The sequence below is a fragment of the Ambystoma mexicanum genome, chromosome 12 (genome assembly GCF_040938575.1).
Source record: "Ambystoma mexicanum isolate Mex_15411 chromosome 12, UKY_AmexF1_1, whole genome shotgun sequence".
NCBI classification, from domain to species: domain Eukaryota; kingdom Metazoa; phylum Chordata; class Amphibia; order Caudata; family Ambystomatidae; genus Ambystoma; species Ambystoma mexicanum.
Window position 1 is genome coordinate 1,040,862,105 of NC_090936.1, and position 24,644 is coordinate 1,040,886,748.

The following is a 24,644-nucleotide window of genomic DNA, read 5'->3' on the forward strand; positions in this document are numbered from 1 at the left end:
AAAATGTAAACTGCCCCATAAGCATTCCTTTAACCTTCAGATAATGGAACAAAAGAGGAATATAAGACAGCAAAAAGCAGCGCTAAAAAGAGCTAAACTCCTTGAAACAGTTCTTACCCTGATTAAAAATCGCTATGGAAATTGGAAACTATTAAGTCATCCACCCTTCAATATGATGGAGAACTTATGCTCAGTCATTAAGTCGGAGAAATTCTAGAAATATCTGGGCTATTGTGGGGGCTAAGCAAGAACTGCAGATGTGCAATCAAGATGCCATATTACAAGAACGGACTTGGGTTGACCATTTCTCCCTGGTATACGGGTTGGTAGGTTTGCATGTCGATGTGAGTTTGGAAACTGCTCAATGGTAACTTGCGTATGCTAGAGCTACTAATAAAGAACTCTTCCATTTCTAGAGCTGCTGGCCCGAATGGGCTTAGTAATTGGACCCTGAAAATGAATCCATCGTTGTGGGCTCCTGTACTTCAATTACTCTTCGACCAAATAATCCTGTCAAAACGACTCCCAGAATCATGGAACAATTCGATCACAATCCTCCTTTTTTAAAAAAAATTAGATGGACTCCTAGCGGTGAATAATAGACCAAACTCATGACTGGATGCGGACAGTAAACTCTTTGTCGGCCTAATTTTAAGGGAGTTGGAGGAATGGGCTAAATTGAAGGGAATACTTCCGAAACAGCAAACTGGCTTTAGAAAGGGACTAGCCATTTCCCTTAACTGTTTGGTTCTCAGTTGTGTAAATGGAGACCTGGGAAACAAATGGTTTACCCCATTTTGGGGCATGGATTGAGCGCACCCAAGCTTTTGATACGGTTAATAGGGGCCTTTTGTGGAAGAAACTGCATGCATGGGGAATCCAGTCTAACCTACCCTCTATCCTGATTGAACTAAATCAAAAGACCAGGATGAGAGTTAGACTTTCTAGGGCGGGTCAACTAACAGAGCCTATACGGGTAGATGAAGGTGTGCTTGATGGTGCCTCTTTTGTTCATCCTTTGTCTGATTTGCGTATGGTTATAAGGCAAGCCCACATAGACGGCCTGAAACACCCCGGTGTAGACACTCCTTTTAGCTACAGTGCATCGTTGGTGTTATTTTGAAAGAACATTGTCATTTGTATTGTTGTCCTTGTGTAAAATGTCCATTTGTTCTTTAGCACACGCTGTCCTCTAGACTAGGCCACGTGTGTTCCATTTATTACTGTTGACACAATTTAAGAATATCAATCAGTGTTGATATTGTTGTTTCATTTTTTCTTTGAGTGTTATGCACAATTTGTATTCTGATTTATCAAATGCACAATTGTCAAAATTATAAAAATCAAGAACCTACCCAGACCGGGTAGTGTAATTAGTGTTTTGTATTTTTTTGCTACAGCAACCAGAGGAGAGTGCAAAAAAGTTTTCTTAATTTTTTGACCTATTCAAGGGTGTTTTTTCTTAGAAGTGGCCCTCCTGAGCAGAATAGGTCAATCACCAGGAGCCCTGATCTATACTCTGATTTGGGTATGGGCCTGAGGGAGAGTGCTCTAGTACCACTGCGCCTCGGCTCAACTAAAATCAACTGGTTGGCTTACGCAGATGACGTGGTGGTACTGGATCACTCCCAGGTTGGCCTACAGAGGCTGCGTTTTGTCCTGGAAACTTATGCTCAAAATAATGACCTCATGATAAATCCAGAAAAATCTAGGATCCTTATTTTCAAACACCCGAACAAGAGGTAAGAACTATTCATGGGAAATGGACCACCGAACAATGCAGATTGTGTATGAGCTTACTTATTTGGGATCTATAATCCAATCATACCCAACTAAAAGCCATCTATTACAAACTATTAATCTAAAAATTATTAAGTTGGGGGCTCAGATGAAAAGGATAAGAATGAAATTTTGTAAATTCTATATACTTCCTTTGGTAAAATTCTATTTAGGAAAGGTGGTCCCGGTTATTTTATTTGGCATGGATACAAATTTGCTTGCAATGGATATGAATTGGGATTAGATAGTCAAAGCTTTGGAAAAAATCACTATCCCTACCCAACTGTGTCCCCATTGAATGCTTGAGGTATGAATTGGGACTCTCCTCAAAATCGTGGCTGGAGTGGAAATGGATCTCCTTGTATAGGTCCCTTTTGGTTCCCTTAAAGGGAACATTATACGAGGATGTGTCCCTCCTACTCCAGTGCAATACGAACAAATTCCATGAAAAACTAAAGCTGAAATGTCTAGAGCTGTTGAATAACTCGGAATGTACATCAGATCTTCTGATGCAAAACCCGATGAAAGTAAGAGCGGATGAAAATTTGGGATTGGGTGGACACGGGGGAGAGGATGAGGACAGAATTGTCACAATCTTTTTCCAACCTGGGTAAAAAGACTATTCTGCCCCATACTGATCCGAGCTCTAGGGACCGCTTCCTAAGGTTTAAACTCCATTTACTCCCTACTCTGGAAATTCAATCAGCCAGAGACCTAGTCCAATCAGATGATGTGTGAGATGTGATGCTAATGAATGTCAAAAATGAAAACATCTGGTATCTAGGTGCTCGGGCACAAGGGAGTTGAGAGTCTTGAGACTGAGAAGATTGTCCATGATATTAGATGGCTAGAGATGGAGGAATTTTGGTTTAGGCTATCATCTGGGAATGACATTTTTCTAACTGCAGAAGTGGTAAGACTTCGGAGAGCTTTGAAGTTGGTCATTAAGAATGAAATTTGGTGATCATTGTAAATGTATTACTATTTCGGTTTTCTCTTTTTCTGATTTCCATTGGATGAATTGTTTTAAACATTTTGTATTAGTATGGAAAATGTGCAAAAAGTCAAAATTGGCTAAAGCACAATAAATAAATAAAAAAAAATAACACTAGGATCTCTTGAGGGCTGTGTTTTGATTCCTAGTGTTTGTTAGGATACTGTGTGATTGCATCGAAGACTGCATAGAGGTCAAGGAGGAGTACAGCACAGCCCTTCTGGGTCATCTGTTCTTTTTAGGTTGTCCCAGATGGAGAATATGGATGATTCTGTTCCTCTGAGCCGCCTGAAGCCCGGTTGCGCACAATGGGGTCAGTTTTGTTGGAGCGAGGGGTGTAAGGGTGTTTTAAAGCCAGAGGTCGAAGATTTTAATCGCTGGAGGTCCTTCCTGGAGGGAATGTGTAGGGAAAGCGTTGAGGGAGTTTGCTAGATCCGGGGTGATTACGACTTGATTCCCTAAAGGAATGAGGAGATGTGGTTGTGTGTGGCATTGGCTGCAGGCCACTCTGCTCAATGGTATGGAGAAGTAAATTGCTGAGTGATCAGTCTTAGTCCATTGTCTTGGGAGGATAGTTCAGCTGCACCTTGTTCGTCCTGAAAGCAAGACACGAGCAACACGTTCGATACCGGGTCCGCGCTTAGAAACCTCTGGGTATTAACTGCGTTGTAAATAACCTATCATACACCTCATGATGGGGGTGAGGGGGCTTGGTAGAAAGGTTTATAGTGCTGAAGATTGCATTGAGGGTGTGGCCTCCCGTGTGGTTGGGTGTGGAGATGTTTTGTCAGGTTGAGTGTTTCTAGATTGGGTCCTAGGGTTTGAGGGTGAGTTGAACCAGATGTTGAACTTCTCAGAGATGGTAAGTGTTGGATGTAGGTTGAGGTTGGTTGCCAGCATTTCGCAAAGTTTTTGTTGTAGCCAGGGGTCGTTAGAGTAATAAGCTGTGCGACGTGGAGGCCGAGAGTTGTAGTTTCACCATGAGGGATTCGTAGTCTGTGGTGTTGGTTGAGGTGTCCTTAATTAGTGGGATTTGGTGTTTGTGTAGTATCATAAGTCCTCCACCCCGTTGTGATCTGTTCTGGACAGTAAGGTTGTAGCCGGGTGGGAAGGCCTTGTGCGCGATGGGCTCGTAATCATCCGCAAACCAGATCTCTGTGATGAAAAGGATGTCTGGGTTTTCTTCTGTGATGAGGCGGAGATGCCAGTTATTTTTGGAGACTGACCTGGTGTTTGAGTATGCTGGGTAGTTGGTGGGGTGTCCTTGGAGGTGCTGGGCGGGTAGGGTGTGTGGCTAGCTGGAGTGAGTGGGGGCAAATAAATGAGTGGAGCAGGGTGAGGGGGGGTGCAGTGTGGTGAAAGTGGAACAGCGGGAATGGGAGATGAAGGGGAATGGTGCTAGGACCAGGTTGGGTGTGGATGAGGTTTGGTCCTATAGTGTAGTGGCAGTGTTTGCAATCTGGATTGGAGAATGGGTGATGCTAGGAGGGGCATAAGGTGGCCTTGGTCCAGGCCGTTCCTTGGCTTTTGGACAGACCAAGGGATGTGGGAGAGCGGGAGGGGCTGTGGAGCATGGGGTTTTATAGACACAAGGGTGTGCCTGAACATACAAAGCCAAAAAATATCATTTGTGGAGCTAACAGTATTATTCTCCTGGTAGCCTAAACAATAGATTAAATCAAATTCAAAATTTACTGGTCTCTAGCATGGGGTTTTAGCCAGAGCTGCTCTTGCTGCGCTGAGACTGGGGGGGGGGGGGGAAGTAGGAGTAGGAGTTGGAGGTGCTATGTTTTGAAAAATTCTGAGCAGCTTGTGCGAGTGAGTGGTTGCTGGCGAGAGTGGTGTGACAGTGGTTTTATATGGGTTGCCGGGCAGTCTGGTATGTTCTGGGGAGGAGGTGCTCTGCTTCCTCTCTTGATGCTCTTATTGAGTGGGATCTATGTGGGGGGGGGAAGCATAGCAGGTTGGGGTGAGCAGGACTGGTCTAGAGAGGAGGGGGATAGGTGAGTTGTAAGGGTTGCAGATTGATGGAGTGCAGGGTTGGGGTGATGGGTTTTGTGTTGGTGGTGGTGGAGTTCGGCTGTGGTGGGTCTCATAAGGTCTACCAGTGCACCGCTGTGCTGCTTTGTCCAGTGTGGCATGGTGTCTGTCTTGTGCGACAGGTACGCCAGATTGTCTGAGAGGTGCACCTCCAACTGAGATACAGCACTAGATGTGTACTTACCCGGCCTATGGCACCTAGGCAGGGCAGTAGGCAGGTGGTTCGTTATACCTGATTAGAGGGGGGCGGGCATGCCTGACAAAGGGTACTAAGAAGTAAGGCGCTTTAGAATCTGCATTTTGGGATGAAGGGGTTCGGGGGTGGGGAATGGGGGGGTGTAAACACTAAATCCATTGGCACCTGGATTTGCAAACAGCTGGGTGGTGCAAGAGACACCTTACTGGTGTACAGCAGTAGATACGAAGGATCTGATTTGCAGAGTGTTTCCTATGGGATTGCACCATTATCAAACGCTTCTGTTAAGCCAGTCCTAAATAGACTGGCACCTAGATTTGTATGCAATGAATTAGTGGTACCTGGATAATGGGAGAACACCTAAATGGGTCTGTCAATCAGGTACAATCGTAGAAAAATCAGGCTAAATATGAGGTATGGCTATCTTGCACAATCAGGCTAAATGCTATTGCAGACGGGGGATATGATGGGGTCAGTCTAATGGGGGACAGTGATTGCTGGTCAATATGTTCAGACCTAATCGTCACAATTCTGTCTAGTTACTATTACCGTTGTCTGGATGTGACGCAGTGCTAATCTTCAAAATTCTATCGGAGTGTGACACATGGCTAAACTTCACCAGGACAGAATGTGAATGCCTAAAATGGCGCCACAGCAGAAGTGCAAACACCTAGATTGAAGTATTTGAATAGATGGAGAACGCCCAAGTGTGGGACACAACAGTGAATAACATCACTGAGCGTTTGTTACACAGCAGTTAAGGGGTATTCTTTACTAGCTGGCTTATTTTGGTATGCTTAATGTTGTGTAGGTAGTAAGAGGCAGGGCTTTTTGGAATAAAGTGATTGCTGTACTCGCCACCTGACCACAATTACCTTGCCAGGCGCTGCTGGTTGACTGCTGGCTACTTGCTTCTCGGGCAAACACGGTCTGGAGCAACAGTGGCTGCCCTAGGGAGTGCGGTTAAGCACCTACCCCCTGAGGGAAACAGCCAATCACAGACAAGGGGCAGGGGAGAGGGCACACCGGTGCAGCAGAGAAAGGGAATAATGGTCCAGAAGGCAATTGGCAATGGCTGCCAGGAACAAAGGAAGAGACACACCTGACTGGTCCAACCAATTACAAGGTGGAGAGTGGGGACATGAACAAAGCTAGAAACAAAGGACTACTCAACAGGGAGATTCAGGCCAGCTCAGAAAAACGGGGTGGGAAGCCACTGAAAAACAAGAGAAACCACTCAGAATAGCACAAACTAGTCAAGCGATTGGAAAAAAAACACATACACCCCTCCACCACTGCACACCTGTCGTTTTCATCTTCAACAATGTCTTCGTTCTGCTTATCCTTCCTTGCAACTAGACTTCTCATCACCTTCCATTTTCTCCCACTTAGGCCATTGTTCTATGCTTTTCATTGGCTTGCCTTCCTCACCTCTTGCTCCTCTTCGCTCTGTTTGACTCCATTTGACTTTTTCTTGCTTCCTCCTCAATAATCTCACTTCCTCTTCTTACTATTTCCCTACTCCCTTACAAATCTCATCTTTTTCACTTCCTTTTTTATCGTTTTTAGATGTTTGCAGTCTTGCCTCTTGTCTTATTTCACTTTATTCTCCCTCTTTCTCTTTACTCCCAATATCTTCATCTACTACCTTCTCTCAAATGGCCCCACTATCCCATTCTTCTCCTTCTCTGCATTTTCTGTTTGTCTACAAGCACACATGCTGACCCCTTACTCCACCTTCATTCCTTTGCCGTCTGCTTATTACCCTTGTCACCATTTCAAGTCATTGTACTGTAGTATGTAACTATGTGCAGTACTTTATAAATTGCATAAAATACATAAATCTTAATGGCTTCAAGTATTTTCCTAGCTGCTAGTAAAATATTTGGTTGTGGTATTTGTCGGTATAATGAATGGTAGTATCTTCAGAAGTAAAAGTTATGCACAAATGATGTTCATATTTGCCCTATTGCTGAACCTACCTTTGTCTTTCTGATGCACAGAAATTTGAGCAAGGTTTCATCACAGACCCAGTGGTAATGAGCCCTATGCACACAGTGGGAGATGTCTTTGAAGCAAAAAACCGGCATGGGTTTTCAGGTATCCCAATCACAGAAACTGGAAAGATGGGGAGCAAACTTGTCGGCATCGTTACCTCAAGAGATATTGACTTCTTAACGGAGAAGGATTACACAACATACCTGAGTGAGGTAGAGGAGAAATGATCTGCTACAAATTCAGCTTCCAGTGAGCACAGCATGTTTGATATTTCGGTGCACAGATTCTATTTTTTTTACTTATTTGATCTGTCATTGATTAGTGCTTAGAGCTACATATGAAAACCTGCCTTGTTGGGAAAGATTGTTTGTTTTGACTGACGTTTTGAAGGAAAGTAAAGCCCCCAGCTTTACTTCACTTGTCTTTTTGGTGAAACTGATTAGTGGATGTTGTATTTTTTTCAAGTTGCAAGCATTACCTTCAATTGCAGGTAGGATACTTTGTATTAACTTTCCTTTGTAAGTTTGTGGTTACAAATGCAATGTGTCAAGGATGGGTTGGTCGCAGTGGATATTTTTGTACTGTTTTGAACGTTTTACTTGTGCGCTTTTGAATTTACCTTAAATGTTTAAATGTGGCTAGCACTCTAAAATAGCCGTGGCGAGAGACTTTCCCTTGTCCTTTGGCCATTTCTTTTTTGTTGCCTGCCCTCATTGACCACGGATTATCATACATGAAATGCCCTTTCCTGTGCAAAGATCCAGGTTTCCCAGGCAAAGTGTGTGAGGTAGACTTTATAAAACTGTCCCAATAGTTTGTAGATCCCCAACTCTTAGTATCAGTATGTACTACTCATGGAACCTTGGTAGAGTGGCAGAGCAGTCCGGCTTATCCTGGGAGGAAGATGTGAGTTGTAGGTAAATACACTGAACCCAGTTAGTAATGCAGATCAAAGAAACACTTACTAATAATTCATTATTGTGATTATTTCAATTAAGAACTTTATACAAACGTACAGACATAAAACAGTACCATCAAACAATTCATATCATGTGCAATGTTCAAACAGGCAGACATGCCTTAAGTTCACATTACGACTAAGCTCATTAAAAGAGCAGCTATTTAAAAATTGGCATTTGAAAACACCTAATACACTTCGAATCCTAAAAACATAATACACCTATTAATACATGTCTATCTTCCCACAATGTGCAATAGTCTATGTAACAACCTTCTATTTAACTACTTTCAGTTTTAGTGATTTTAGGGATTTTAATGATTGTGATGACTTGGTTGCATATCTGCTTATATTTAGCCTCAAAGGTAACCTTCCAAGAGGTTTCCCCCACAATCCTTCATTCTCAGCGAATACCCTTGTGTCCGTCAAATTTATGAAATGTAGATGAGGTAGCTTGATAACCATCGTCATCGAGTAGTAAATAGAAACTTATTCGGTCATTACAATTCACAACAACATTCATACAATTCATTCGTCATAAGACAATGAAGCAATACAAGTCTAGTTTTAGTCTTCTTGAACCCTTGCAGTTGTAACAAGGAGAGAGCCTCCCAGGCTGTTGGGGAGAATTCTCAAAAATGTGCTAATTCCCTTCACCTTAAAGACCCCCAGCAACTTTGCTGGATTTTGAGGACTTGATTTTTTTTTTACCTGGAGAGAGTGAGCCTTTTTCCCCACTCTCTCGTGCATTTTGATGTGTGTTTTACTCTTGTGTTCCCTTTGGTTATGGAGTCTAACCCACTCCATAAGGCATCATCTTCATTTTGTATCACACAGCAACCTCAGTGCAGTGACACAGGGGAAGCGTTTTAGGCTTTCCCAATGTTTAATATCTTCTCTGGGATGAACTACTGTTTCCCAGAGTAAGTAAAGTGAAATTGACTTTACCAGTCTTTTAAATTCCTAGACCCAGCACACACTATCTTACAATAGTGCTGGAGGGGTTACTTAGTATCCCCTGTGTCTAGATACTCATGTAGCAGTCAAATGCTGTCCTTTCCTCTTAGAATGGCTGGTGGCAGTGGTTTTAAAACGAGCTACCATGATTTTTCCCGATCGCGAACTATTCATAGCTCCGGTAACGTTAAATCGCGGGAGCCCCCTTTGTTTAAACAGGTCCCGGTCTTCTTTTTGTCACCATTTTTTGAAAGGTACTTCTCAAGTGTTTATCTGCGTGCCAAACCAGGTTTGGTCCCTTAGTTTGTGTGCCTTTGGCGGGCTTCAGGACTGAAGTCCGCCCTTGGCGCTTGAGTGTCTGGGCTGGGTTGGAAGTGAGGGAGGTGCCCAAAACCCCCTGTGCTTAGTCTCCTAGGAGACCCAAATGCACTCTGACGTGATTGGCTGTGCGACTGTTCGGCAAGGACAACCACCTTGCTGGGTGAATGACAGCTAGGCTGGAATGAAAGGGAGAGAACTGTTTAAAAGGAGAGTCTCATGGACTGGAAGGCAGTCGACCAAGGGAACGAAAGAACTGAAGACTAGCTGGAAGAGGACTGCTGCAACTCCTGGACCGTTGGTGTTCCCAGTGAAGCCCTGCTGCGGGTCTGAATTGCCAAAACTCCATTCGACAGAGAAGCTTCTTCCTTTGAGTTGGTGGGACCAATCGACTCATAAGACACCTGGATACCATTCTCAAGGCTGGTTAGGATTAACCAGGGAGAGGGACACGGTGTCCGGTTAAAGGTGCGAATACAAAAGGTTTGAATGCAATAGGATCGGGTCAATGGGACCGAAAACAAAAGGTTGTGTTTTTTTTTTTTGTTATATTTTTTGGGGGTTTCCGTTTAGGTAAAGTGGTTTTTACCACAAACGGGGGTTGAGGGGGACCCCCCAAAAATATATATATTTTTTTCGAACCTTTTGTTTTCGGTCCTTTTCATTATACCCTATTGTATTTCAAACCTTTTTATTCGAACCTATAACCGAGGAACACCAGTTTGTGTTGAATCTACAGCTACTGGAACGGAAGTAACTCAATTTTGTTTGCTTTCTTCAACGATCCCATGCAGTGCAGGATTCTCCCAACGTCCTTCCTCTTGTCCCCACGACTGAGGCTCGGGAACAGCGAGATCTGCAGGAACAGCCAGGAACCACGACTTGAGCAACATTTGTTTTCTTCATAAAAAAGGTACTGTGCCAACACGATTGAGAGAACGCCACTCTCGTGGAAGTTCGTGAAAATTTCCCAACTTGCAGGCCTAATCAGCTTGTGACCCCACAAATTATTCTTTTTCGCCTAAACTACTTCTGAGAACCTTTGCAAAGACTTTACTGTTTGATACCAGAACTGATCTTTCCTATTCAGAACACTAGTCCATTGACTTGAATTGAACTCTTCTGGTGAACTGAAACTATTTGCACTGCCTAGAAAGTATGTTATCTATTCTACTTACTTTTTTCCTTTTTTGCTCACTGCTAAACTGAACTGCCATTTGGCTCCTATTTCAGGGAAGTGTTTTACCAAGGACCTTTGCGTATAGGTGTCTACTTGAACCACTGTGATTGAACGTCCTCTGTGTAACTACTTGTAGTGCTCACATTCACTCTTGAGATGAGCCTGGCTGCTCAGCTCGCTACCAACAAACTGTGGTACAGACTTATACCAAAGGTTGGTCTTGCTTACACCTGTAGTCCTAATTGTGTGTGGTGGTCCCAGAGGGTACTGCATGCAACTATGCCTAACATAGCGGCAAACACATTCCTGAGGGCGAGAAAGCAGTCTCGCTCCTCACAATTGTGAAAGCTGGAAAGGAGGCTATGGGGGAATGCCTTCAATCAGGACTGGATACCGCTGACAGTATCAGCAGGTCCATCGCATCTAGCACAGTGCTATGCAGGTTTGGGTGGCTGAGCGTCTGGCTTTGCACCGGATGTGCAGGCCAGACTTCTCAATATGCCATTTGACGGCTTGAGATTATTCGACAGTGAGGTGATTGAGTTTGGAGAAGCTGCAGACTTCCAAGGCAGCGGCTAGGTAACTTGGTGTCTCCATATGACAACCTCAGAAACACTTCTACTCGGGCTCATCTTCCTGGAGGGGTCATCCTTTTCGTTTTTATTTCTAATTGGAAGAGGAAAAGGACAGGCTAGTCAAAGAAAATGTCCTCGGGGTGGATGAGGAAAGGGTGCTAGACCAGCCCCAGCAGTGGCAATTGTCCGACTGATGCAAAGATTCTTAGGTTTATAGCGCCCCAAGTTGCTGATGGCGGTATATGGGTTTTACTTACCTTAGCTGTGTGCCATCCAAAAATAGTTATGAGTTACTGCTTATCTCAATCTGTGTTTCACTGATCTCAAAAGCACCTGTAATTTAATATTGCATCCTTAGGTTATACTCGCCTGGCTGTTATCACAACAGTAGTTATAGGTTTTTACTGTACCAAGAATAAGTGTTCCACTTTTCACAAACAGTATACTGTCCAGTTGACAGTGATTTGTTGCTGAGATTCACGGTACAACTGGTAGGGTCTACTACCCTTGAATTGCTGAATGTAATCTGGAAGTAACCATTGGATTTTACTCCCCAAGAATAGGTGTTGTATACTGAATGTGTATGAAAAGGTTTGGCTTCCCTAGAACTGCTGTTAGGGGTTCAAAATAAGGTTTAGGCTTTGGTCTGTGTACCTTCAAGCATAGTGTTTTTATAATTGAGATTACCTAGAATGTGATAGTTGTCCCCCCCCGCCACCCCAAGATTAATCTGAGCCTACTTGTAGTTAAAAAAAAAAACATTTATTTTTTTACAATTCATATTATTTCTGTGGACCATTGTAGTACAATTTCATTTGTACTGATTTTACAGCCCTCTCTCCCTCCTGGCTGCTCAGTCTATGCTACCAACAAACTCAGGTGGTACACCCTACACAGTGGAGTCTTGTACTGCCTCAGTTGAATGCTTTTACTAAGCCCTTTGGGCTTCAGAAAAACTGTCCTAACCGGCAGCATGCACCACAACAGATGGTCTTGTTGGAAAGTGCCTGTAAAGGCATTTATGGAAGGGGTAAATTCATATATTCACCAGCGGTGCACCTAGATCTAGGATGGGACCTCAATATTGTAATGTAAACTTGTGTTGGGGAGGAATACTCATTTCTGTTAATTCCCGTTTACCTTAAAGACACCTTCGAAGGGATTGTGTCCTCTGACGTATTCCTTATCTTAGATATCTCCTTCCAGCTCTGCTGGCCTCGGAAAATTTTTCTCTAGAGGGCGCTGCGCGTCGACGTCCGCCGAGTCGATGTCCCTCGACAGCTGCCATGTCAACGTCATCCTGCCATAAAGGCCGCGTGCAGCGTCCGTTGCTCAGTTCCGTTTTTCCGCGCTTACTCAGTGCCTCGTAATACCGTTGCTCAGTTTCGTAGACAATTTATCCTATTTACCTTGAGATATTCGATCCGTACTCGATGGCTTCCTCGTCGGAACCGACGACCGCTTGGTCCGGCTTCAAAAAATGCCGAGATTGTGGGAAAAAGATGTCGCTGACTGACCCTCAGAGTTTGTCTGTGGTGTTTGGGAGCTGAACACCATTGTTCGGAGTGCGAGGACTGTATGTCCATGACAGCTAAGGCCCTGAAGGAGCATAGGGGGAAGCTGGAGAAAGGTAAGACTTCAAAAGCTTCTTCCTCGACGAAGTCGAGACATTCGTCTCCTCGTCACCATTTGCGCTCCAGGTCTCGGAGTGGGTCCCATCACTCCTCGAGATCGAAGCACTCGAAGAGGAGACGTCGAAGATCCCCTTCTCCGTCCTCCTCTTCCTCTGTTTCTCCTAAGAGAATCCCTTGCCCCACGAAACATAGTTCCCGGGCTGAATGGGAGGAATTCCGCAAAAATATGATGAGCGTCTTCGAGAAAGCGGCCTCGACCCCCTCGAAGACTGCCGAGAGCGATGCTCTGGTCGAAAGACCCGAAGGTCAAAAACGCTGCGAGTCGCAGTACCCGGCGAAGGAAGCTTCTCGAGCGCGTCCCGAACCCTCGAGTAAAGCTATGACCTCAAAACCTTCTTCGAAGGTTCTGTTGACGCCGAGGTCGGTGTCTTTGACGCCGTTGTCGAAGGGACCTTCGACACACGGGTCTGTCGACTCGACGCCATCTTCGAAGATGGCGTCGACGCCAAGGAAAGTCACGGTTACGACGCACCCAGTGGCTATCTCTAGGTCCTCGATGGCGTCGAGATTGTCGACTTCCTCGAGCAGAATCCCAATTCTATCGAGGACCTCGAGGCCTCCGCCTTCGTTTTCGACGCCACGCCCGAAGCCTTCGTCGGCATCGACATCAACGTTTTCGAGGCCGATTATGACAAGTTTGGCACCCTCTGCCTTGGAGATGGGTTTTACACCCTTTGTACTATGTCCTCAATTATGGAAGAGGGAGAACTATCTGAACAGGAAGACACATTTGAGTTGCAGGGACCTGCAACCCCAGATAGAGAGGAGTTATCCTCAGAAGAAAGCAGGTTAAAGGATCTTCATGATTCCTTACATGAGGCAAGTGGGTTAGACACTTCCCCTGAGGTGGAGTTTGCTAGGCCAGACCCGGGGGAGCATGCTGAAACCCCCTATAGAGCCTTAATGGCCAGGATCACAGAATTTATGGGGTGGTCAACACCTTCACAGGCTTTCCAACAAGATGACCTCACGGATATTCTTGACAAAGGTCCACAGGAGGAGCCTGTAGTGCCCTTTCATAAAGCTCTTCAGAGGGAGATTATGACGAACTGGGAAACCCCAGATGTCGTCCCGGCAGTAAGTAAAAAACGGTCTACAAAATACAGTGTATCTTCTACAGACCCAGAGTTTTTGTCAAAACACCCATCCCCCAGAAAGTCTGGTGGTACAGGCAGCATCTTCTATTGACGTCAAGACTGCTTACCCTACCGTCCCACAGGACAGGGACGATAAGAAATATGATGCTATGGCAAAGAAAGTTTTTTTCGGCATGTAGCATGGCGTTAAAATCTGTTAATGCTACTTGCACCCTTTCTAGATTCAGCCATACACTTTGGGAGTGTGCTTCTACAGCGGCTGACTGCATCCCGGAGGGAGAAGAAAGGGAGGCGTTCCTAAATATCATACAGGACGGTAAAGACGCTATGTGCGAATCCCTCCAGGCGGGCATTGATTCGGCTGACTGTATCAGCAGAGCAATGGCGGCAAGTACAACAACCAGGAGATTCGCTTGGTTGAGAGTCTGGTTTTGCCCCAGATGTGCAAGCCAGGCTCTTGAACATGCCATTCGATGGCTCTTCTTTGTTTGGGGAAAAGGCAGATGACAGTTTAGAAAAACTGCAAACATCAAAAGCAGCAGCAAAATCCCTAGGCGCTGCAATCCGTCAGACACCTTTTCGTCCCACAGGAACCTCTACGAGGGGCAAGTCCTTTCGCTTCTACTCCGCATTCGGAAGAGGTAGAGGACGACCGGCTCAAAGGGGACAAAGAAGAACTACCCGAGGTGGACGGGGTAGATATTCAAAAGCCGCAGCAACAGCAGGTGCCTCTTTACCATCGGCATCTGCATCAGCCGCCCCAAAACCACTCTGAGGACTTCCCTCACAGAACACCTGTAGGAGGCAGGTTAACTCAACATCTGGAGTAATGGCAGGCTATCACGTCAGATGCTTGGGCATTGGAAACAGTTGCCCAAGGTTACTGTCTGCCTCTCCTATGCGTACCTCAGTCATCCACCGGGGATCAGCTCTCAGAAAGCTCCAGATCCGCTCCTCTTGCAGGAAATTTTGGACCTGCTAGACAAAGGTGCCATAGAACCGGTACCTGTAGTGGAGAGGAACAAGGGCTGGTACTCCCCTTACTTTCTCATTCCAAAGAAAGACGGAGGACTGAGACCCATCTTGGACTTGCGAGAATTGAACAAATTCCTCAGGAAAGACAAATTCAAGATGGTAACTTTCTCAGATCCTTCAGGCCCTTCAGGTCCAGGACTGGTTGGTATCTCTGTACCTTCAGGATGCTTATTTCCATGTGCCTATCCATCTCAAACACAGGAAATACCTGAGGTTCGCAATTGGCAACTCTCATTATCAATTTCGAGTGCTGCCATTTGGGCTGACCTCCGCCCCGAGGGTCTTCACCTAGTTAATGTCGGTAGTGGCGGCAAGTCTAAGGAGGGAAGGGATTCACGTCTACCCCTACCTGGACGATTGGTTGATCAGGGCTGTTTCTTCGGAACAAGCTCAGTTCCAGCTAAATCACGTTTGCCACTCCCTTCACAGACTGGGCTTCTCCCTCAATTTAAAGAAGTCACAAATGATACCATCGCAGAGACTCCAGTTCATCGGAGCGATCCTGGACACTTCCCTGGGAAAAGCCCCGCCACCAGAGGTGAGGGCTCAAGATATTCTACAGATGGTTACCAAGTTCCAAAATGCCCAACGTCTCCCAGCCTTCGACTTTTTGAGGTTGCTAGGCCTCATGGCATCCTGCATTTTCCTAGTGCCAGAGGCTCGCCTGAGAATGAGATCCCTCCAGTGGGCACTGAGGACTTAGTGGTCACAATTCTCAGGAAGAATGACAGATCTTCTTCAGGTTCCTGACAGGGTGGCTCGAGACCTTCAGTGGTGGGCCTGTCAGGAGAACATTCTGAAAGGAGAACAGTTTTGGCAACCCTGGCCGGAGATAACAGTAGTCACGGATGCCTCACTCACGGGGTGGGGAGCCCACGCCAACGACTTGACCATCAGCGGTCGTTGGTCTCCATTGGAGTCAAGACTACATATCAACCTGTTAGAGCAGAGGGCCATCAGACTTGCGCTGAAGGCGTTCCTGCCAGCTGTACAAGGGAAGAATGTCCTGATAATGATGGACAACACAGTGGCCATGCATTACCTCAACAAAAGAGGAGGCGTAGGATCACTGCCCCTGTGCAGAGAGGCGATGCAGCTCTGGTTTTGGGCAATCCAAGAAGGAATCTCTCTATCGGCAGTTCACCTAGCCGGAGAGAAGAACTTGAAAGCGGACGCTCTGAGCAGGCATAGCAGTCTCCCACGAGTGGGAACTAGCTCAGGAAGTCCTTCAAGAGATCTTCGCCCTTTGGGGAACCCCTCAGGTGGATCTGTTCGCCACCAGTTTCAACAGGAAGTGTGATCTGTTCTGCTCAAGGGAATTTCCCCCGAGATGAGCTCTGGGAGACGCGTTCATAGTGGACTGGGAGTTTCCGCTTCTGTACGCGTTCCCACCGGTCCCTGTCATTCCTCAAATGATCAGGAGGTTGAGAAGATTCCGGAAAACCATGATCCTAATTGCCCCGGATTGGGCCAGGAGAACGTGGTACCCGGACCTTCTAGACTTGTCCATCTGCCCTCCAATTCGACTTCCAATCAGAGAGAACCTACTCTCTCAGAAGGGAGGTCAGGTTCTCCATCCAGACATCAAAACCCTCAACCTTCACGCTTAGCTTCTGAAAGGCTGAGGTACAAGGATTGGGACCTCCCTGATGATATGGAGGTGTTGCTTTCGGCAAGGAGGCCAGCAACAAAGTCTTTATACCGCTGCCGTTGGAACAGATTTTGCAGCTGGTGTAGAGAAAAGAATATCTACCCCTTTTCATGTGGTACGCCAATGGTTTTGTCCTTCCTACTATATTTGGCGAATTCAGGCCTTCAAGTTGGCACCATTAAGGGCTATCTCGCAGCGCTATCCATCTTTAAGCGCACTGCGGAAGAACCATCCTATTTCAAGTTACCCTTGGTAATACAGTTTCTAAAGGGGTTAACCAACATTTATTCCCCAAGACCATTCCAGGTTCCTCTATGGGATTTAAACATAGTCCTAACTTTCCTGATGGGCACACCTTTCGAACCACTCCATTCTTGTTCGTTAAGATTTCTTACCCTTAAAACTGTTTTATTAATAGCACTTACATCTGCTAGAAGGGTGAGCGAGTTACAAGCTCTTTCTTGTAAAGCCCCTCATACAATCTTTCACAAAGACAAAGTTGTCCTGCAAGTGAAGCCTAATTTCCTCCCAAAGGTGGTTTCTGAATTCCATATCACTCAGAAGATTACCCTGCCATCTTTCTATCCTCCTCATCCGGGGAAAGAGGAAGAGAGGTTACACAGGCTGGACCCTAGAAGGGCTTTACGTTTTTACATCAGTAGACTGGCCAGGATAAGACAAGCAGACCAGCGTTTGTAGGCTACACAGGTCACAAGCTGGGGTTACCGATAACTAAGCAGACCATTTCCAGATGGTTCATTCTAGCCATTTTGGAATGTTAGAAACTGGCAGGAAAAGAGCCCCCTCAAAACCTTAGGGCTAATTCGACCAGAGGTATTGCAGCTTCATCGGCCCTCAAAAGAGGAGTGCCGGTTAAAGACATTTGTGCGGCCGCCACATGGTTGTCCGTACATAGGTTTACACGATTTTACAACTTGGATTCCTCCTCCAGTCAAGAGACTAGGTTTGGAAGGGCAGTTTTGCACTCTATTCATCAATAGAAGGCAGCATGAAGTCAGTACTCCCACCTCCAATAATAGAATACTGCTATGGGAGCCTATCTAAGATCAGGAATACGTCGGAGGACACAATCCCTTCGAAGAACAAGTTACTTCTTACCTTGTAACGTTCTTTCGATGGGATGTTCCTCCGACGTATTCCTTATCGACCCTCCCATCGGACCCTGCAGTTCTACTTCCCTTGTTGTTGCAGCTTACGCTCCGTCAGGGTGATTAGTCCAGTACAGACAAATACTGTGGGCTACAAAACGGAACTGAGCAACGGACGCTGCGCGCGGCCTTTATAGGCAGGATGACGTCGACGTCGATACGGCGGCTGTCGAGGGACATCGACTCGGCGGACGTCGACGCGCAGCGCCCTCTAGAGAGAAAATTTCCGAGGCCAGCAGAGCTGGAAGGAGATATCTAAGATAAGGAATATGTCGGAGGAACATCCCATCGAAAGAACGTTACAAGGTAAGAAGTAACTTGTTCTTCTACCTTAAAGACCCCCAGCTCTTTTGCTTGACTTTAAGACTTACATTTTTATCCTGAAGAGAGACCTTTTACCACTCTAATGCATTTTATTTTGTACGGTTTCTTTTGGTTTTGGAGTCTGACACACTCCATAGGCATAATCCCTTTACATTTTGACACACAGCACCTTCCGTGCAGTGCCACATAGCAATTCCTTGTATTTCTGCTAAGGTTTAAATACCTTCTCTGGGATAACTACTGTTTCCAAGAGTAGTGAAGTGAAATTGACTTTACTTCCAACTCTCTTTATATACCCAGTACACACTATCTTACAATATGGTGCTGGAGGGTTTACTTAGTATCCCCTTTGTCCATCTTCTCATGTAACATTTTTATGTAACCCTTTCTACAATTAATGGCTGGTGGCAGTGGGTTACTTTTTCCTACCATTGAGTTTTTACTGCGGGCTGCAATAGCAGCTGCAGTTAAGCACCCATGGGTGCCCATTTTATCACAATGGACCAGTCTTATTTTATCGCCATTTCTTGTAAAGGTCCTCCTTGGGATTTGCTCTGCGCGCCAAACCTGTTTTGTCTTTGGCAGGGTTCACGGTGAAGTCACCCTGCTGTGATTGACAGCTAGGCTGTGAATGAATGGGAGAGACTTGCATAAAAGGTAAGGAAGGCTGAGTCGACCACTGGACGAAGGAATCCGAATAACTTGGAAGAGAAGCTTGCTACAATTCTTGGACCGTTGGTTTACCCAGTGAAGCCCTGCTGCAGTGCCAAAGCTCCAAATTCGCCTCGACTAGAGAAGACCTGCAAAAGCCGACTTCTCCCCTTGGGTTGGTAGGACCAATCGACTCTAAGACTAACTCGACTGGAAACCTTCTCTGCTGGCTGTAATTCCTTGCTGCTGCTGGAACCTAGTGCCAGGGGTCAGGAACACCAGAAACAAGTGCATCATCTTTAAGCTGAACCAGACCTTCAGGAAGCTCCAGAGGACCCTCCCAAAGCAGGACGACCCAAGCCTGAGCCACCTCAACAGAGTGCTGGAACCCAGTAGCAAGGGAAACCCATCAAGTGTCCAAGAACCGCGGTGGTGCTATTGACCCGTAGCTAAAACCGCAAAGTGCCGCTGATCTGAAGAGCCCATAGCCGCCACCAACCTTCACATTGCAGTGCAGGTGTCCTATAGACGTCCTCCCTCTTATCCCCATGACTGAGGCCCAGGATCTGCAGGACTACAACCAGAACAGAAGCCAACTGGATCCTTTTCTTCAGACCTAAGCTACTGTTTTAACTAAGGGGTACTTTCCCCTTGTTGCCTGTAGCTTGCTTGTTCTCACTGGAGACTTGCAATAGCTATTATTATTTTGCAGAGTTGCTTGCTGCTTTGCCCTGCACAAGCATTACAGCTTGTGTCCCAACAGTGATTCTGTTACTACAAACTTGGCACAAAAGTCTTGCACAATGTTAAATCTGAAGAAGTGTCTCAACTCCCTAAACATTACTTAACTTGATTTGGGCTGTCCTGGCTCCCTGCAGACTCTTCTGACCCATTGGCTTTGATTTTAACTGTCACTCATAGGTGGTGCATAAGTACTTTTATTTCTGGGAAAGGTCTAACTTCTACTTTGGGGAATTGTAAAGTACTCACCTGTTCTAATGTGTTAACCTTTTTACTTCCCTAACCTTTTACACAACCTCAGTACTGTGTTAAGTGATATATCAATGTCCACAGTGTCCTAGCAATTGAAGTTTCCTCTGGGTGTAGGAAGTGTGTGCGCAACATCTGTTAGGGAGAATTCTCATAAATGTGCTAATTCCCTTCACCTTAGAGACCCCCAGCAACTTAGGGATGGACTTCTGAAGTTGTTGGAATTTAATCTCTGTGAACCTGTAGTGCTAATACTAATCTGTACCTTCCTTTTCAGGGGGTTGATATATATTTTACCCTACCCTAGTGATTTTTGTTAATGGCCCCAGTCTTCTTTTTTTTGCCATTTCTTTGTGGAAAGGTCCTTGAGATTCACTCTGCACTCCAAACCAGGTTTGGTCCCCTTGTTCGTTTTGCCTTTGGCCAGATTCACGAGTGAAGCCCGCCTCTGGCTTCAGGGTGTCTGGGGTGGGCAGGAAGTGAGGGAGGTGCCCGAAACTCCGTGCTTTGTCTCATAGGAGACCCATATGCACTCAGTAGTGATTGGCCGGTTGACTGTCCGGCAAAGACAGCCACACTGCTTGGTGACTGACAGCTGGGCCGGAATGAATGGGTTAGAACTAAATAAAAGGTGAGGCTTTTGGCTTGGATGGCAGTCAACCACTAGACGAAGGAACCGAAGAACTTTGAAGAGACTCCTGCTGCAACTCCTGGACCATTGGTTTGCCCGGTGAAGCCCTACTGCTGTGCTGAAACTCCTCATTCGTATCGACAGAGAAGCCCCTGCAAGGATGACTTCTCCCCTTGAGTTGGTGGGACCAATCCACTCCAAAGTAAGCCACCTGGACATTCTCTCGGAGCTGGTTGACTTTCCAGAGTTGCTGCTGGAAACAAACACCAGGGAGTGGAACACCAGATTGTGTGTGTTGCTTTTAAGCTGGCCAAGAGCTCCAGGAAGATCCTCCGGACTCCCAGGAAGCAGGACTGACAGTCTGAGCCCCCTCAACAGAGTGCGGTACCCCAGAAGCAAGGAAAGCCCATTTCGGCAGCTAGGAACTCCAGTGTTGCTATTTGCGGTAGACTCGAGCTAAAACACTGAACAGCCACTTGTTTGAAGATTGCTGGTTGCAAGGGGTGACCGTCCCATTGCTGTGCAGGAGTCCCCAGAAGTCCTCCCTCTTGTCCCCATAACTGAGGCCCAGGAACAGTGAGATCTGCAGAGCTACTCTGGAGAAGTCAACTTCTGCACTTTTTCTTCAATACAAGGCACTGTAAAAGTTTGAGATCTTGCCTCTTGCTGTAGAGTTTCTTGCATCTTCTACTACTCACAAGCCTAACGGCGGGTGACCCTACATTTATTCTTCTTCAAAGACTTCTGAAAACATTGTGCAGAGACTTTTCTTACCTGCAAAGAAGTACTTCAGCTCATATAGGCTTTTGCCATTGGCTTTGGCTTGGCCTGTTCTACTGAGTGATTCTTATTAGGGGATCTGGAAGTATGTGCCTGCTTAAGAATATTTGTGGTCTCTTGTATGTTCTAAAAACCTTTTCCTTTGGCTTACTCCCAAATGAATCTAAATGCACCAGTGATATATTAATGTCCCTAGCACCCTAGCTACAGAAGTCACCTGAGGGTATAGGTTGTGTCTCTGGGCCATCCCAAAAGGGTACTGGCTGATTTAGGAGATATTAAGAGTGTATTTAGTGAAGTATATTGGAGTGTTAACTGTTATATTGCTCCCTTCTGAAGAAGGCTTAGCCTAACTGATGTATAATTGTGTACTCAAGGAACCTTGTGTGTAAGTGTTTAATTGAATACTTGTCACTGTGAATCCCTGTTGAACTCCCCTTCAGCTCACATTGACCTCTCTTGAGATGAGCCTGGCTGCTCAACACGCTACCAACCTGTGTAATACAAGCTTATACCAAAGGTTGGGTTCCTATTGCCAGGAGGTCAGGGTTGTTGTAGTGCACCCAAAGGGTACTGCATACAATCGATGGGTGTTAGCTAATACCAAGAGGACAAGACTGTGCAGTCTCCCACAGTGTTACTGCATACAATTTTGCCTAACAAGATCTCACCTGCTGATGTTACTTTCAAAGTAAAAGAACAAACAGTAGTTGATGGAATATGCCTAGCATGTGATTCTAAACTGATACAAGCCACAGACTGTTAATCAGTAAGGAGTGTATAGCCTCATAACTGACATGAACATATACTGCACAATAAAATAATCTTTTACCTATGCCCTTTCTCAAACCATTCAGGTAATGACGAAGCGGGATGACTTGGTTGTTGCTCTTTCTGGTGTCACACTGAAAGAAGCAAATGAAATCCTTCAACACAGCAAAAAAGGTATGCATTACTTTAAAGTTAATCTGAGGGCTATGACATTGGTTGCTTCGATGTTTTGCTTTTCCAGTCTGTCTTGCCAAACCTTTTTCAATGTACTGTATTAAATAGACTTGTACATTTTAGTGTTTATACTTTTTTTTTCTCGTTGCCATGCACTGGGTTTAGGAGACTGTTCTCCAGTACAAATATTTGGGTGCATGTGGTAACACTTCTTTTCCCCAGCGAATACCAATTAAGGTAGTGACTGGTGATGAATTGAAAATGGGCAACGTTGCATACATTATCCCAACACCTCTTTATGGACAGGAGTCGCAGCATCCGCCTTATTGTGAAGGTATTTGCAATAAATTGCCAATCTGGTGTCATTCTTGCTAATTACATGTAAATGGCCTAAAACCTCAGACCTCGAACATCCCAGTACGGCAGCTGGCTGCATGTAGTGAGTGTTCACACACCTTCATTTAACTGACACCTGTCTGTCTTCTGTGGAAAGGTGTATGCCCCTGCACTTGTTTTTGCAGTGCACCTGTTGCAAGCAGGGGAGGCAAGGGGCACACAACCAGCAGATGCACTGCTCCGATTGGCTGTGCACATCGCAAACCTTTCCATATTGTCTAATTGCACCCAGAGCACCTCTGCTGTGCACAAATCAATCTGCAGGAGATAATTTCAAAGAAGCATTGGCAAATCCAACAGTTTTTTAAATTGTGTATGAATTGGATGGCCATTTTCCCAGCACTATAATTTCAAAATGTCCCTGACATTCTAGAAAGAATTATGACATTATGTCTGGGCATAAGACTAGAAACAGCTGGCAAATGATGGCAGGGCCTGAACGTATGGGAGTGTCTGGATAATGCTTTTTTCTGATGCTTGTTAATCTGCTTAGAATCGCATGCTGTGCATATGGTCCGACATCCAGTGGTAACCGCAGAGTATTGAATCTTGTCTTTCGGGGACTGAAAGACGACATCGGCATACGGGTGTATCACTATCCCTATCGTGACGTGTAGTGTACCCAAATTCCCTCACGCGCCGAGGTCCCTCATTGTTTTTTTTCCACCCAGATAACTGGTCGCCCCATTACGGAGCTCTTCATAAGACATTGTTTATCCTCGTTTACCGACTTTTGGTTATTTCCCCTAAAGGCACTTTGACAGTGCTTCAAATACTATGACGAAGACTGCGGAAACATTCGACGGCGATGGACCTCGGCGCCTAAAATCCGGCAGCAGTCATCCACGTGGCCAGGCCCTCTGGCTGGTCTACACAGTAGGGAGAGTGGGGTCGGGGTGGTCCTTTCTTTCGCTGTCTCTTTAAACTCTAGGTCTGGTCATCATTTTCATGTCCTTCTGCTATGGAAAGGACACCATTTAGGTTTTGCTCCTCTTGCATGGTCAGATACCTGTGGGAAGATGAGCACGATAACTGAAATAATTGTCTGCCCCTTGACCACGACGAAGCATGGTGCGCGGCTTGTAGACTCCTTCGACCTAAAACACGCAAGGAGCGCTGCGTTAAGCGGTGGGCCGCCTACGGCATGTTGCGGCTGGATCTTCCCCCACCGCTGCACCTGCCGAAAGGGACGTGGGCCCTAGTGATGACCATGCATCCATATTGGATGCCATCGACCTTACGACACACTTCTAGGTCTGCCACGCCTGTCCCTCACCCCTCCAGGCCCAACAGAAGTCACGCTACAGGGACAACACCCGGCGACAGGCGTACAAACTCACAACCCCTTCCCTGGTTTCAACTGTTCGGTCGAACGGGTGAAAGCGCCAACAGGACCGCTGAAAATTTCGACAGAATCCACTGGTCTGGAAGACAAACGGCCTTGCCCGCAGCTGCGGCTTTGTGACTGGGCCTCTGAAAATGAAGGGTGCTACCTCAATCACATTTGGCTGGCGAAGCGTGCTATCTGAGGCTCTGGCACCCCACCCCCTCCCCCCCTCCAAGGCCCCAGTAGGACAAATCTCGTAGGTACGCCACAATTCGCCGGACATCGCCGAAAGCAACACAAGGTTTACTTCGGCAGCGGGGCTGATGCCTAAGGAGAAGACGTGCCCCGATGCTCACGAGGACTATGAAGACAGTCGGGAGCCTTTGTCTAGCACTATTAATACATTTCGGCGCAAAAGACAAGAAAATGAAGATTTTGCACCTTCTCTTTCATCTATATGGACCAGGGAAGCATTTGAAGGGTGCATGGACCGCTTCGAAAGGATGGTGTCGCTTTCAGAGCGCCCTACACCCAAGAGGTCTTGGGAGGATCCTCTTTCTGTGTCAACCCTAAGGTTCCCTGAAAATCTAGAATCTTCAGGACCATTTAATTTCTATCCACCCTGAAGATTAAAGTCAAATGGACACATCATGACATTAATGAGGGAGAAGGTACACCTTCCTAAAGGACTACACTGCAGATGACCAGGCGGATGCCACGGACAACTGGGAGGACACTAATCAAGTTGAGCCGGAGCCATGGGCTCTCTACTTACAATCAGGACACAGATGTCCTGTGTTTGGACCTCGCCTCCTTTAACCCCGGCCCACCAGGCTTCACCAGTAGACGATCGGATGACCTTTAATGCCATTTTAAAGGCAGCTGATTACTTTCGGATCGCCCACAAGAAGCCATACCTGAACAAGATTTTGTGGAGGACATTCTTAAAGAACCCCCCC

The 24,644-nt window shown here is 46.0% G+C and overlaps 1 protein-coding gene across 7 annotated transcripts in view; it reads left to right on the top strand.

Moving 5' to 3' along the window:
• Window positions 1–24,644, top strand: part of IMPDH1 (inosine monophosphate dehydrogenase 1) — a 971,605-nt gene that overhangs the window by 596,494 nt on the left and 350,467 nt on the right. For all 7 annotated transcript variants that reach the window (XM_069629569.1, XM_069629570.1, XM_069629571.1 and 4 more), the window contains exons 6-7: window positions 7,013–7,219; window positions 21,875–21,962. In XM_069629569.1, coding sequence (XP_069485670.1) covers window positions 7,013–7,219; window positions 21,875–21,962 — 295 coding nt within the window. The remainder of the gene's footprint in view (window positions 1–7,012; window positions 7,220–21,874; window positions 21,963–24,644) is intronic.